At 38.0% G+C, this 15225-nt stretch overlaps 1 protein-coding gene across 1 annotated transcript in view; it reads right to left on the bottom strand.

Moving 5' to 3' along the window:
• The window catches only part of LOC126373814 (sialin), a 41007-nt gene that overhangs the window by 5851 nt on the left and 19931 nt on the right, over positions 1 to 15225 (bottom strand). The window contains exons 7-9 of the mRNA XM_050020136.1: positions 10915 to 11064; positions 10151 to 10283; positions 9518 to 9673 (exon numbers count right to left, since the gene is read on the bottom strand). Of these exons, the coding sequence (XP_049876093.1) occupies positions 9518 to 9673; positions 10151 to 10283; positions 10915 to 11064 (439 nt within the window). The remainder of the gene's footprint in view (positions 1 to 9517; positions 9674 to 10150; positions 10284 to 10914; positions 11065 to 15225) is intronic.

Genomic DNA, 15225 nt, shown 5'->3' with positions numbered 1-15225 from the left:
TGGTATGGTCAAATTATTTTTTCGTGCCCATTTTTTTTTTGATCCCGCTAGCTTGACGTTTTGAAAATACCTATTATCTGGGGAATGCTTGCATACTTCAGTTTGTAACTAATGTCAATAAACTCGTATGAAATAGTACTCCCTACCATCATAATTTGGACCTGATTCTCTTTGTAGAAATATGTCAAAAAGTCATTATAACCTATGTCATACATTTATCAAGACGAGTACAGTCGCGAACAAAATTATTACACATGGTCAAGAATGTTGTCAGATTTCAGTATTTTTCCCCATTTTTGGGTAAAAATTGGTGAAGTGCCAGGGTTGTTAGATGAAAGTAATATCATTGTTGAAACTCTTTGAGTTATTCTACAAATACTGCAAATTGTTTATTAACAAACACTTCGATCCGTAACAAATTCAACATGAAGGTATAAATTATAAAATAAAACAGCAGATTAAAAATGTATTATGATGTATTAAAATCACAGATTGTTTTCGATAAGAACTAGACCCATGCAGCCATTTTCTATTAAAATTAGTGCATATGGGTGTATGCAATAGGAATTTTTTGTAATAGCAGCACTGGAGTGCAAAGAAATGGTAGGGTAGACCTCCAAAATGGCAATACTTACGAATAAATTGTGAGGTTATGTAATTGTCTACGTGACTGTATCAACAACAAATGTATGGCATAGGTTATGATGATTTTTTAACATTTCTACAAAGAGAATCGGAACAAAATTATGATGGTAGGGAGTACTATTTCATACGAGTTTATTGACATTAGTTACATACTGAAATATGCAAGCGTTCCCCAGATAATAGGTATTTTCAAAACGTCAAGCTAGCGGGATCAAAGAACTGCCTTTATAACTTTGGAACCGTTGAAGTACTACTTTCGGTATTTTGCAGGGGGTGAGTACTATTTCGATACTATTTTTTGGCGTTTAAATCAAAGCGAAAGACCTTGTCGTTAACTCTCGCCAAATTTCGCTCACCGTCAAGCTAGCAAGTGCAATAAAACATGGCTATAAATCCAGAACCGTGATGGTACTAATTTTTTTACAACAGGTACTATTTTTTTCAATAAGAGTACTATTTTTTGGTATGGTCAAATTATTTTTTCGTGCCCATTTTTTTTTTGAGGCCGCTAGCTTGACGCACACCTGAGTAACAAAAACCAAACCGCAGCCAAAAATATGCTGTCAGTAAAAAGTTATATGAAATGGCTATATGAAAAATCACGTTTATGAAACCTTTTCATGGGAAAATATTTTCTACATCATTGTTCCGAACCCACATTTTTAAATGATTTGGGGCTGTTTGTCTTAACATGCTTTCTGGTGGTACATGATATCCAGGGTCGGAAGGTGGTTAAAGGAAGTTATAAAACCACGCAACCTTATCGAGTTTGGGCTCGCTAGCGTTATATCCTACTATCCATCCCATCATCTATAGTCTATCCATCGCAAAAGTATAGAATTGAAAATATAATTTAGAAAAACACAAAAAAAAACATGAATATTTCGACGGAAATTTCCATTTGATATTAACTCAGAATCATGGTTTGGACATCCCTCTTAGTATTCGTTACTATGTCACTAACACCCTGTAGGTATAATGTTACTTAGAAAATACTATGTCATAGTTGATGGAGGACGTAGATCGGCAGTGGCTGTGATTAGCACCATTAGCAATGCGGTAAATTGAAAACAGCTTATTCACACCAAATGTATATTTAATTCCTCAAGAATCATTACACTTGTCACACACGATAATGTCAGTCACTAAGTATTAAAAAGTGGTCACAAAAGTATTAGGAAAAACAGAACGATAAAGCGAACCGTCATGGACGGTGGTCGAGCAGAGAGAGGGAAGAAGTGGAGGGCAGACAATTCGTCTCTAGTCCCCGAAGGCATTGCCAGTGTCAAAAAAACATTAAATAATATAAGGCCTTCCATTCACAGTACAATTATTAGTTGGGAGACCATAGACACATTAACACTTCCCCTTATGGCTCACAATGTCATAAATATAACATAACAAACAATATGAAACATCAAAAAAAATAACTCTACATTGGATGTCATGACTCTACATTTTAATCAAAGAGACTCTACATTTTCTAAAACGTGACTCTACATTTAGATTAAAGAGACTCTACATTTTACAAAAAAAAATGTGACTCTACATTTATATGCAACAATTAATTAACAATTAAAAGTATCATTTACACAATACAAAGTCAAATTATTACATACTGCTACACACATTCATGGCATTTACAAAAGATTCATGTTTAACTTTACTTAATGGTTTCGTCAAAACATCTGCAATCATTTTATCAGTAGGTAAGTATTTTACACAAATAGAATTCTTACTAATAAGGTCCTTAACATAATGGTATCTCAAGTCAATGTGTTTTGTGCGCTTATGACAATATTCTTTAACTTGTAATAACTTTTGCGCACTCTGGTTATCATTGTAAACAGTATATTTCATTTCTTTACAGTAACTAGGTACAATTTCTGAAAGCAAATTTTGAATAAAAGAAATATCTTTACATACATCACTTATGGCAACGTATTCGGCTTCAGTAGACGACAACGCTACACATTTCTGTTTACGTGATTCCCAATTGACCGTATTATTGCCTAACATAATGACAAAACCAGTATAAGACTTTCTGTCGATTACATCATTGGCCCAGTCTGCATCAGTAAAGGCATTTAAAAACCAATCCCTACTTTTATGGAAACATAAAGAGTAATGAATTGTACCTGCCAAGTAACGCAGTATACGCTTAGCTGCTAACCAATGAGTTCTATCGAAACAGTTATTAAACTGGCTCAGCTGGCTACACGCAAATGATATATCTGGACGTGTACATACGGACAGATACATCAGGCAGCCAAGTAGCTGACGATAGTTATAAATGTCATCCTGTAAACTGATATCTTTTTCAGACTTTAACAGCTTACAGTTAACCTCCATGGGTGTAGACACGGCCTTACAATTTACCATACCAAATCGTGCAAGCAATTTACGAATATATTCACTTTGGTCAAGTTTTAAAATGCCCTTAACTTTATCCCTAGTGATATTCATACCTAGACAGCTCTGAAGTGTTCCTAAATTCTTTACATTAAATTCTTTTTCAAGAACAAAAACCAACTTATTTTTATTAGAGCTGTTAGAACTGTAAAATACATAAAAGTCATCCACATATAAAGCTATGATAACCAGATCATTATCAGTACATTTAAAATAAACACAAGGTTCACACTTTGACTGAATAAAATCATGTTTACAAAGTAGATTGTGTATTTTACAATTCCACATTCTGCTTGCCTGTTTAAGGCCATAAATACTTTTCTTTAGTAAACAAACCTTGTTAGGATATTTATCACAAAAACCTACTGGTTGTTCCATGTAAATTACTTCATTTAGATCGCCATTTAAGAATGCTGTAGCAACATCCAAATGATCTATGTTTAAATCATATTGATTAGCGATAGAAAACAGTATTCGCATAGTGGAGTGACGTACAACAGGTGAAAAAGTTTCATTATAATCTATTCCTTCACGTTGTGTAAAACCCTTGGCAACAAGACGTGCTTTAAAACGATCAAATTTACCTGAAGCATCGAATTTTACTTTATAAACCCACTTGCACTTAACAACATTTTTATTAATAGGTCTATCTACCAATTCCCATACATTGTTATTAACAAGGGCGTCGTACTCACATTTCATGGCGTTCTTCCACTCTGCACTGCAAGAAGAGCTTATAGCCTCTTCATATGAAAGTGGTTCGTCGATAAGAGGATTCCCTCTAACTAAAAGACTCATATCATAGTCATGGTATCTAATAGGGTGTACATTCCGAGTAGAGCGAGTAGGACGTCCAGAGTGCGAAGCGACGGTCACTGGACTAGTCGCGGCTACCTCCACATTAGAAGTCTCGCGCGGCTGACTCAAAGGCTCGAAGCCCATGTCGCCTGCAGACGATTCAGTGGAACAGGACTCATCCTCACTCCCCGTACAGTATTCTCCGTCTGAAATTGATATGGAACCACTATTAATTATATTTTCATTATTATTCATCTTCAATTCATTATTATTTAATCCATTTATTATATTATTAGATTCATTCATATTTGTATCACAGTACTGTTTCATATCACAGTCAAAATTATAAAAATTAATTTCCTCTCGTTCGTTCGTTTCAGAAGGTTTCAAATTGGTTTTATAAAACTTATTTTCAATAAATGCCACGTTACGCGAAATGATGACTTTAGTAGGACATAAGGGATCAGCTAGACGATAACCTTTAGAAGTATTGCTATATCCCACAAATATATATTCCTTCCCCTTAGCGTCTAGCTTGTCACGTTTATGCTCAGGTACGAGCGAAAAAGCAGTACAGCCAAAAACCCTGAGGTGGCTGAGATCTATTTTCAATCCAGACCAAATTTCCTCTGGTATTTGTCCGGACAAAGCAGCTGTGGGAGACCTATTTTTTAAATACAAAGCTGTCATGACAGCTTCTCCCCAAAAACGCTTTCCGAGACCACAATGCTGTAACATGCAACGGACTTTCTCAAAGAGTGTTCTATTAAGACGCTCAGAGATGCCATTTTGAGCAGGTGAATAAGGAACAGTAGTCTGGTGAATAATACCCTCTCGTTGCAAAAATTGAGAGAATTTTTCATTACAATATTCACCACCATTGTCAGTTCGCAGGCATTTAATAGGCAAATTAAGCTGTTTTTCAACTAAGGCTTTAAAAATAACAAAACAATCAAATACCTGATTCTTATTCTTCATTAGGTATCCGAAGCTTTTCCTCGTGAAGTCATCAGTGAATGTGACTAGGTATCTAGCTCCACCCCAGCTAGCCTCCGGCATCGGTCCACACACGTCACTGTGTATGAGCTGTAGTGGTCCTGTAGTCTTGCTTGAGCTTGCCAAAGGGAAAGGTTCGGCCGTGAGCTTCCCCTTCAGGCATGCTTCACACTGGTGTGCTTCTTCCTGAAATACGACACCACACACATGCAATCTTAACCTACACATACCTGTCATGTTTAAGTGGCCAAGCCGTTGATGCCAAATATCCGCATTGGATAAGGCACTGGCAGCAACTACAGCACTCTGTGAGTCTTGCCTATTTTGCAGGAGCAAAGAGTGCTTCCTATTGAGTAAGTTGCCATCACATACACAACCTTCCAATTTATAAATGCCATTAGTGCAAGCTAATTTAACCAAATAATTATTGCCAAAAGTTTTACAACCATTATCATATAAAAAACAACCTTCATTATTAAATTGTACTTTGTAACCATACTGACATAATTTAGAGACTGATAAGAGATTTGCAGACAAATTAGGGACAAACATAACATCTTTAAAGGTTTTTACCTGTTTGTTTATAATAATGTTCATGTCACCAATGCACGTACTTATCATCTGCTGGCTATTAGCCACAGAAATATGTTGCACATGTGTTTCTCTTGTGTTGAATAATAAGTCCTTATTGTTACACATGTGATTAGATGATCCACTATCAATGTAAACTTCAGTACTATTCTGAGCGAAGAATGCAGTAGGCTGCTGCTGAATTTCCTTCTTCTTCATGAATTTTTCTTTCTTCAACTTATAACATTTCGGCTTAATATGACCAACTTTGCCACAATGTTTGCAGATTGGTGGTGTTTGCCGTCTTGATACAAATGCAGAAGTAGAAGTACCATTACCATTTTCACCTTTTCTTTGGTATTCTTGCAGCAATCTGGTACGCACCAACTCACTCTGAAGACTCGAAGAAATACATAAAGTTTCAAGGTTTGACACCAATGGATCATATTCCTGTGGTAAACCGCTCAAGAGGATTTCCGCAATTTCTTCGTCATCAATTACTTTATTTATGTCTGCTAGTTGGTGTACAATAGACATAACCTTTTCTATGTATTCAGACATGTTGTTGAAATGTGAAAAATCGATGCGATGTAATTGTCTGAGGAGCAATACACGGCGATATAAGCCACGGTCCTCGAAGACATCAGACAGCTTCTTCCAAGCCTGTCTTGCGGTTTTAGCCTCACGTACATATTGGTATAGTCCCGGTTTTACGCTCAAACACAAGCGAGCCAGCGCACGTTGGTCGCGCACGGCGTCTAAGCCCGTGACAGCAATGTCCTCATTTCCTTCAATCAGGTCCCATAGGCCCTCGAGTTTCAAAACCATCTTTAGTGCGAATTTCCAGCTGTGATAATTGGCAGCTCCTTCCAGCTTTTCGATACCGCCGTTTGAGCCGCTGAGCAACATAGTCGACGTGGTCGGCGTGGCCGTCTCCATTGCAGAAATATTACCGCCGTCCGCTTGCGACATGGCCAATGCGTACTCAGCAATATCTTACTTGATGCAATAGCGCTATAATCACAGGATGCAAGAAGATTATTCCCACGCTGTGCCCAAAACCTGATGGAGGACGTAGATCGGCAGTGGCTGTGATTAGCACCATTAGCAATGCGGTAAATTGAAAACAGCTTATTCACACCAAATGTATATTTAATTCCTCAAGAATCATTACACTTGTCACACACGATAATGTCAGTCACTAAGTATTAAAAAGTGGTCACAAAAGTATTAGGAAAAACAGAACGATAAAGCGAACCGTCATGGACGGTGGTCGAGCAGAGAGAGGGAAGAAGTGGAGGGCAGACAATTCGTCTCAGAACAATAACTAAAGCATAGAAGGAAGGCTAAAATAAGAATTCAGAAACTATAAACCGGCTCTCTTCTAGCTTACGACACAAACTATGAGTGAGAAAAGGACAAATGATTCGCTCTTTGCTTCATTTTTTCCGAGGTTGTCACAACATGAAATGTCATTTGGACCTATTGCCAATAGGTCCAAATGACATTCCAATAGGCTATTGGACTCATTTTAACTCGGCCAAATACATAGTAACATACATAAGAAGATTTTACTTATATTTACCGAACTATTTGACACGGTCGCGTCAACTGTGTTTACGAGTGTCTTGTGTTCAGATTGTTTTAAGTGATAATTTAACAATATTTTTCCAAATAAATGGAAAGAAACTTTTATTTATATCAAATAATTGAGTGTCTCGACTGTGTGACATTATGTCTTGTGTGGTATGGGGCTGCAGCTCACATTCAGGAAGAAAAGAAAATAGCCAACAACTTCTGTCGTTTCATCGGTAAGTTTTTTGTAATTTTCTAGTGAAATGTGAACTGCTGAACAATTTTAGGAAAGTAATATGTTTTGCTGAATAGATTTGTAGCATAAAATATTTGAGATATCCATTATATTATACGTTTCATCGATGAATACGGAATTGATTTGAGGTTATGTTGATTGTCCATAGTGATGTACTAAAATTATCGATACTTTTAATTTTTAGATTTCCTGTAGACGATAACAAAGAGAAAGAATGGATAATTCGCATTAATAGACGAAATTGGATTCCAAATAAGTACAGCCGTATTTGCTCGAAACATTTTACTGCGGATTCATTTATGTGTGTTCCTAATTCAAAGTGGAGGCGTCTTCGAGACGATGCTATTCCTACATTGAACATTATAGATCAGACAGATGAAATGGTGTTTAAATTTAAATTTCAGCCTAGCCTGCATCATCTCACTGCTGGATAGATAGATAAGATATTTGTATCATGTTATCACAACACGTTTATACTATCTATCATTCAACTACATATTATTATGTACTTAATAAACTTAGTATATATATACTAAGTCTGTAGTTGTTTTATGTCTAAACAATTATGAGTTGTACACGTTTTATATAAGTAAATTATTATTATCTTTGATTTCAGATATTAAATCCAAAAGTGTCGACTGGATTTACATGAAAAGGTATATCAAATAATTTTCTTTTTTTATATTTTTAACATGATATACATATATAGAGTGTATAATTCAACCAGCTGCACAATGCACTTAAATCAGATATATTTTACTTTTATTTTTATAGATTATTTTGTACATATACTATTTTAACATTATTATTAAACTTTATTTCAGTCAGTTCAAGAAGACGAGATGAAAAATTTAAAAGAAAAGCTGAACAAGTCCCGCCTCAAGATCAAACGACTTAATGAAAAAAAAAAAACAATGTGACAGGGTGTCACAAAGACAGTTTCTAAGCAAATTGACACTGTTTAGAAATTAATAAATTTGTATTTATTGTAAATATAATGTACATAATTAATAACGTGTGAAATAAATACTTGCTAATGAACAGATTTACGATCTAATTTATATTTCATTTTACCTCCTTTTCTTATTTACTCCTACTCCAACACTCCAGGTTGATACGAACTGCGCCCAATAAAGAATGTAATGAATGTTATAGATTTGTGTAAGCGACTTAGATAAATCTTGACTAAACCTTCCTTTACAAATACAAATATACTTTATTGCACGCAACATACAATACTTACAAGTTTTGCACGAAAGATACAGTACACCACCTACCTACCTTTTACTTTCCCTTTCTGTTCTCTTATGAATACTTGTATGCCGTATTTTTTTAAGTATAATGCTATATCTAGTACGTGCGAGTATGGTAATCCTAGTATTGAAACAGCTTGTAGCCCTAGTAAAGACCGCCATTTTATGTTTACAGAGTGGCACGTTTTTTCTGTAGGTATTTCCAGTCCATACTCTTTTCTATGTCTATGGCGTGACCCCATCGGGCCTCTTACCGTCTGTGCGGCTTAGACCCGGCGGCGGCGGTTCCAATTTGCACGGCACGTCGATCGACACCAGTGCACGGCGGATGACATCATAAATAAATTCGAATATTACAAAATACTTACCGATGAAACGATAACAGTTGGCTATTTTCTTTCCTTCCTGAATGTGAGCTGCAGCTCCAAACTAATATAAACCAGACAATATAATCCAAAAATGGTTAGATACTTACCTATCAGAGACAGAGTCTCCTTTCATCAAGAAGAAGATAATTGCATCCTACAAAAAGAAATCTTGTAAAAAAAATTTATCGACATTAATTGTAAGTAAATTTAATTTTATCGACATATTACTAAAGTGAAACCCAACACTAGGCAATGAAAAACTTGTGACAACCTACGAAATTACGAAACAATTTTTGTATATGCGTCTTTGTCTAACATTACGCCGGTTCCGTAAGATAAAGTAGAGCAGAATTATAGAGTTCTGTTGCTATTTTAGCCTTCCTTCTATGCTTTAGTTATTGTTCTGAGCAATTCGTCTCTAGTCCCCGAAGGCATTGCCAGTGTCAAAAAAACATTAAATAATATAAGGCCTTCCATTCACAGTACAATTATTAGTTGGGAGACCATAGACACATTAACAATAGTATTATTTTTTATTTTTTGTATTTTTTTGTGCATAGTATTTTCTAAGTAACATATTATTATGTAACACCCTGTATAACATATACAGGGTATTACTTAGAAAATTGTAAGGATTAACTGACCTGCGAAGTTGGGCGCGATGTCGATGTGATTTGAGAGGAACCCGCAGAACATGCCGCCGATGCAGGTGACTCCGATGGCCATGAGCGCCACCGCCGCGCCACGGTTGCAGCCGATGTAGCACAGTGCCAGCAGACATGCAGCTGGGACCGCTGACGCTGGAATAAAACAACATAAAGTCCCACTGCTGATACTCTTCTTCTATCGTGTGGGTTGTGAGGTGGAGTACCAACCTCATCCACCATGGTATCAGGGTTATTATTGAGCCGCCAAAGGCCCCTGACATGGCTCATGTAACGACTACATACTTACATCAGTAAGTAGTAACCGGGACCAACGGCTTAACGTGTCTTCTGAAGCACGGATCATCTTACTTTCGGATAATCTGGTGATCAGCCAGTAATGTCCTAACCAAACTAGGGACCACAAAGTCATTTTTGTGATATTTCCCCACCGGGAATCGAACACGGGACCTCCGGATCGTGAGGCCAACGCTCAACCACTGGACCACGGAGGTCGTTGACCGTATACTCATATGAAGACTATTATCAACAGCGGCTGCAAGTTGTCTTTGATTACTTGTGGCTCTGCCAACCCCATTAGGGATTACGGGCGTGAGTTTATAAATAACTTACCAAACAAAGTCCCTATCTTCCGCGCTGTGGTGGTAGTGATGCGTCCCTTACTGCGCAGCCAGTCTAGGGTCCTGCTGAGTCCGATGCTGAAGATCCATAGGGACAGGAACGGTAGCGCTGTTGTTACTGCATTCTGAAAAACAAAACACAGTAGGTACAAACTACAGGTTAAAAAGGCCACATCAAACCAATTCATATTATAAAAAAGCAATATTGCAATTTGACATTTGTGTGCAACAGTCTCCGTGGTCGAACAGCCTCCGTGGTCTAGTGGTTAGAGCATTAGGCTCACGATCTGGAGGTCCGGGTTCGATTCCCAATGGGGACATTGTCGAAATCACTTTATGAGACTGTCCTTTGTTTGGTAAGGACTTTTCAGGCTTGAATCACCTGATTGTCCGAAAAAGTAAGACGATTCCGTGCTTCGGAGGGCACGTTAAGCCGTTGGTTCCGGCTGTTAGCCGTAAAAACACCTCCACCAACCCGCAGTGGAGCTGCGTGGTGGAGTATGCTCCGTACCCCCTCGAGGCCTGTGCCCAGCAATGGGACGTGTACTCGTATATGCTGTTTATTATATGCTGTTTACTTTCATAAGCGCGACAGGGGGGTTCCCTGTGAGTGTGGTGTAATATGCTCCTCCACCCCAATTTCGAACCCGTGACCATACAATGTATAACAATGACCATACAGTCACGCGTCCTCGGGACTGGGCTAGCACGGATTTTTTTTTAATTATTACGAATATATTTCAGCAACAATCTTACCTCAGTCATGTTGAACTTGAGCACCTGCTTCATGTAGAAGGGCAGCTCTATGAGCAGCATGTACCAGCCCCAGTTGGAGCACGCATGCGCCACCAGAATGGCCAGGAACGGCGGAGATGTCAGTACCGCCTTCCACGGAACTGGCAGCTTCTGTTTAAACCAATAAGACAAATTGTATTGTTTTACCTTCGACGCCGATTTTTGGGTGATTAATGTCCTATGCCCTTTCCTGACTCAAAAGAAACCTCAATGACAATTTTCATCACGAATAACTTTGTGGCGGACCCAGCTAGCCAGCTAGTTCCGCCCACATGTAACAGATGGCGCCGCATTAAATAATGCAGTCGTGAAACGCGATATCAAAGTTTACACAGCGAGACGCATATGACACCGTTAGATCGTCGATCCCTAGTCACACTACCAACCTGTGACTAGCGGGGTTACCCGATTACTTTAGCCATGGAGGCAGCTGACCAGCTCGCGACACCGAACATTTCAGGACCCCGATACCGACCCCACCGGCGTGGTCGACGATTTCCCTCAATCAGCGCTTATCGCTATCGAAATATTTTTCCTCTCAGACGACGCCCTGAGCCGAGGTACGTTGTACCGGGTGAGAGCCTTCAGCACTCCCCATTTGTCCGGCCAAGTAGTTAATGCCATGTGCGGCAAATCTACAGTAAGTCACGTCAAAAAAAAAATCTAGCGGGGTACTATGCTCAGTTCGGTACCCTGAAAAACATCCTTTGGCGGCGAATCCTGCTCTGGGGTCTCCCACAACACGAATTAAGGCGTAAATGTCAAACCTTATGCCCATGGTCACCTGCCTTCCCTCGAAGCGAGGTGACGATCATGTTTCGTTCCTCGTTGCTGATTAACGATTGTTCTTAAGACCTGTCTTGTACTAGAATTGCCCTCAATACACACCACAGGCTACTTCTTTTTGCTCTGGCAACCCTACGGTTAAGTTGTAAACAAATTAGCTCTCGTAGTTTTTAATTATTTAAATTAATTTATCGTATATAAATTCATAAAAAACCAATTTCGTCATAATATTCTTATCATATTTTAACAATATTGTATAAATTTGTGTGGTTATAAGTGCTAAAAAGCGTTTAAATTGTGATAAGTGTCTTTGTGTCAGTTAAACCGTTACAAACTCAAAAGTGCGTAATCTTTTCGGAATCTATAGTGCATTTTAAATACTTATTAAAGAATAACGATTATCAAAATTGTAAGTAACTACCACTCTTTCTTTGGTGGCTTCTCACTGACACGTTTTCTTTTCTTTTTGTTGCCTCTAAAACACTATGAGTACTATGTCTTCTATGACTACTCGCAGTGTGGCAGCTCGTAAGCTAGAAGATCAATTAAAGCTGACTTTACTAGAACTTAAGAATTCTAAAGCGTTATGTGAGCAGCTACTATCAGAGAGAGAGGATAGCGAGAAGGAGGTATTAGTCATACTAGAACAAAATAAACAATTAAAGAGTGAGATGGCGGCTTTACATCAGCGTTTAAATGATGTGGAAGACCAAAATGACCAGCTACAAAGAACGGTGCATGTGTTTGACCGGAGCTGCGATGAGTTTGAGACCGCCCTCAAGCGCACCGTTGTTCTGGAACGCGAGCTGCGCGACGCGCATAAACAAATATCGGACTTTGAACTCGCGGACAGTACTTCTAAAACGTCTCGGACACAATCGCTGTTTGACGAGCTGATCACAGACTCACCTGACTTGGTCCCTGCCGCCACCCCATCTCACGAGGTGTTGTGTTCAAAGAGTAACCTCACTTGTGACTCACCACAAGCATCAACTTCACACCACCACTTGTTTAATACGGGGCAACATCTATTGAACGAAATTAATACTTGTACCGTAACGTTAGAAAACCAAACAAAAAAATATGAGTGTGAAATTGATCAGCTCCAGGCACAGATAAAAAAACTGACAAAATCCTTAGAAAATATGACACTGGACTACGAAGTAGCTCAGAAAACTATTCGAAAGCACGAGCTGGCCGCTGATAAGTTAGTGAATTTGAGTTTTCACAACGCGGAACGCTTCGATTCACTAATTAATCGTCAGTATAGTTGCAATCATTCATCCTCGCAGACTGAGCGGCCTGCTCGTGTTTCCGAGTCCTCCCCGCTGTCCGCGCCCGCGCCGGCCCATCAGCTGGTACCGGCGGCGCAGGACTTGCTCCTCACACCAATTGTTAATGACAATAATACGTCCTTCTCGTCGGCGACCGGGCAGGCGGCGCCCGCGCCGGTAAACAAAGCGCAAAATATTATTATGTTTAGTGACGAAATTGGCAAAACAATGGGTTTACAACTTAGCCATTTCTTGAGGCGGGCAGTAATTAATAATTGTATGCCGGGTGCCTCCTATTTAGACATTTTAAAAAGAATAATTTCTTATAAATTCTCGAAAAATAGTACAATCATAATCTTGGCCGGTAGGAGAGGTAACGCGAACAAAGAACTACTTTCCCATTATATTTCCTTACTTAACAGCCTACCGAATGTAGAACAAGTGATTTTGTTTGCATTGCCTTTCAGCCAAAGTCAGCTTAATTCCGAAAATAAGTTTAGGCATGATCTAAACCTGACATTGCATACTTTAGTATGCGATTATTATAATAAATTTCAGTTCATTGATACGAATTCCTATGTTAGGAATTTTTATTTGACCAAAGGTAGATATTACTATCTATCTAACTTTTACAAAAGACAAATAGCGAAGTCGCTATCCTTTTTTTTTACATTAGAATCAGCCAATTCGTTGGCTTTTAACGCGTCTGCTCCTATTGAGCAGCCTATTTTTATTTCTGACATTTGTAATTTAAATTAAATTTAATGACAACAGAGAAAAACTTTGGCTGTAGTAAGTTAAATGAGGACATATTAAATATAAAATGCAATAAGAAAAATACAAATGTAATCAACCTGGTACACCAAAACATACAAGGAATATTGGGCAAGGAACTTGAAATTGAACTTTTTTTAAACAGTAATTGTGTTGATATTATGTGCGTAACTGAACATTGGCTAAAAAAACATGAGTTCGTTTGCTTCAATAATCACCAGGTTGCCAGCTCGTACAGCAGGGAGACGGCTATCCGTGGCGGTTCATTAATATTAGTACGTAATTGTTTAAAATATAAGGAACGAACGGATATTGTAAGTCTCTCAGTTGAGCGAACTGTTGAGCTAGCCTGTATTGAACTCAGCCGGCTTATTGTATTGAGCGTATACAGACCCCCCGCTTCATCTTATGATCTATTTGAGAAAGTTATTGATGAAGCTTTATGCAAATTATGTAATAAAAGCAAACATGTTATCGTCTGCGGTGATTTTAATATTGATATTCTGGAAAATTGCTCATTAAGTACTACATTCAAATCTTTATTTCTGTGTTATAATCTTGTAAATCTTTTTTCAGAACCAACCCGAATCACGTCACAGTCCGCGAAATGTATCGATAATATTTTTAGTAACTTAGAACCTTGTGATAAATTAATAATTAATAAATTAAAGTCAGATCACTGTGGTCAACAAATATCTTTCAACTTATTTGTTGACCGCTCACTGAAAAAGGATGTTACATGCAATCCCATATCAAGTAGTCGTTTAGAACAATTCAAAGATAATATGTCAAACAAATTACCAGAACTTCCTTACTGTGATGACCCAAATTTGTTATATAACTCCCTATTTAATCTAACAAAATCGGAATTTAATAAAGTATTTAAGGCAAAAACAATTAAGAAAGCAGACACACCAATTTTTAGTGACTGGGCGACGGTAGGAATTTATAAGAGTAGAAACAGGTTGTATGAACTTTACGAAGAAAGAACATACAATCATAGCGTAGCTTTTCACGACTATGTAAAACAGTATTCAAAAGTTTTCAAACGTGTTTGCGTTACCGCGAAGGCAATGTTTGTTAGCAGTAAAATTAAAGGTAGCTCAGATATTATTAAAATGACTTGGAAAGTTATTAATAGCGAAACTGGAAAAGTCAAAGCACGCGATCTCGAGTATCAATTACAAATTGACGGTAAACTACTCACAAATGATAAGCAAGTTGCTGAAGCTTTTGAAAAATTCTTTACTGACATTCCATTTTCGACTACCAAGGACTTGAAGTCATCTCCTGCACTCGCTCAATCACTTGTAAGGGAGCACATAGATACGTCCAAAGTAGATAAACTAACATTTACACACGTGAGTCCTAGGGACGTCTTAAGAGCTTTTAAATCTTTAGAAATCAAAAAGACTGCAGATCTTCATGGTCTCTCTGT

Source organism: Pectinophora gossypiella, chromosome 16 (genome assembly GCF_024362695.1).
Source record: "Pectinophora gossypiella chromosome 16, ilPecGoss1.1, whole genome shotgun sequence".
Lineage (NCBI taxonomy): Eukaryota > Metazoa > Arthropoda > Insecta > Lepidoptera > Gelechiidae > Pectinophora > Pectinophora gossypiella.
This window is presented reverse-complemented; position numbering and strand designations above follow the sequence as displayed.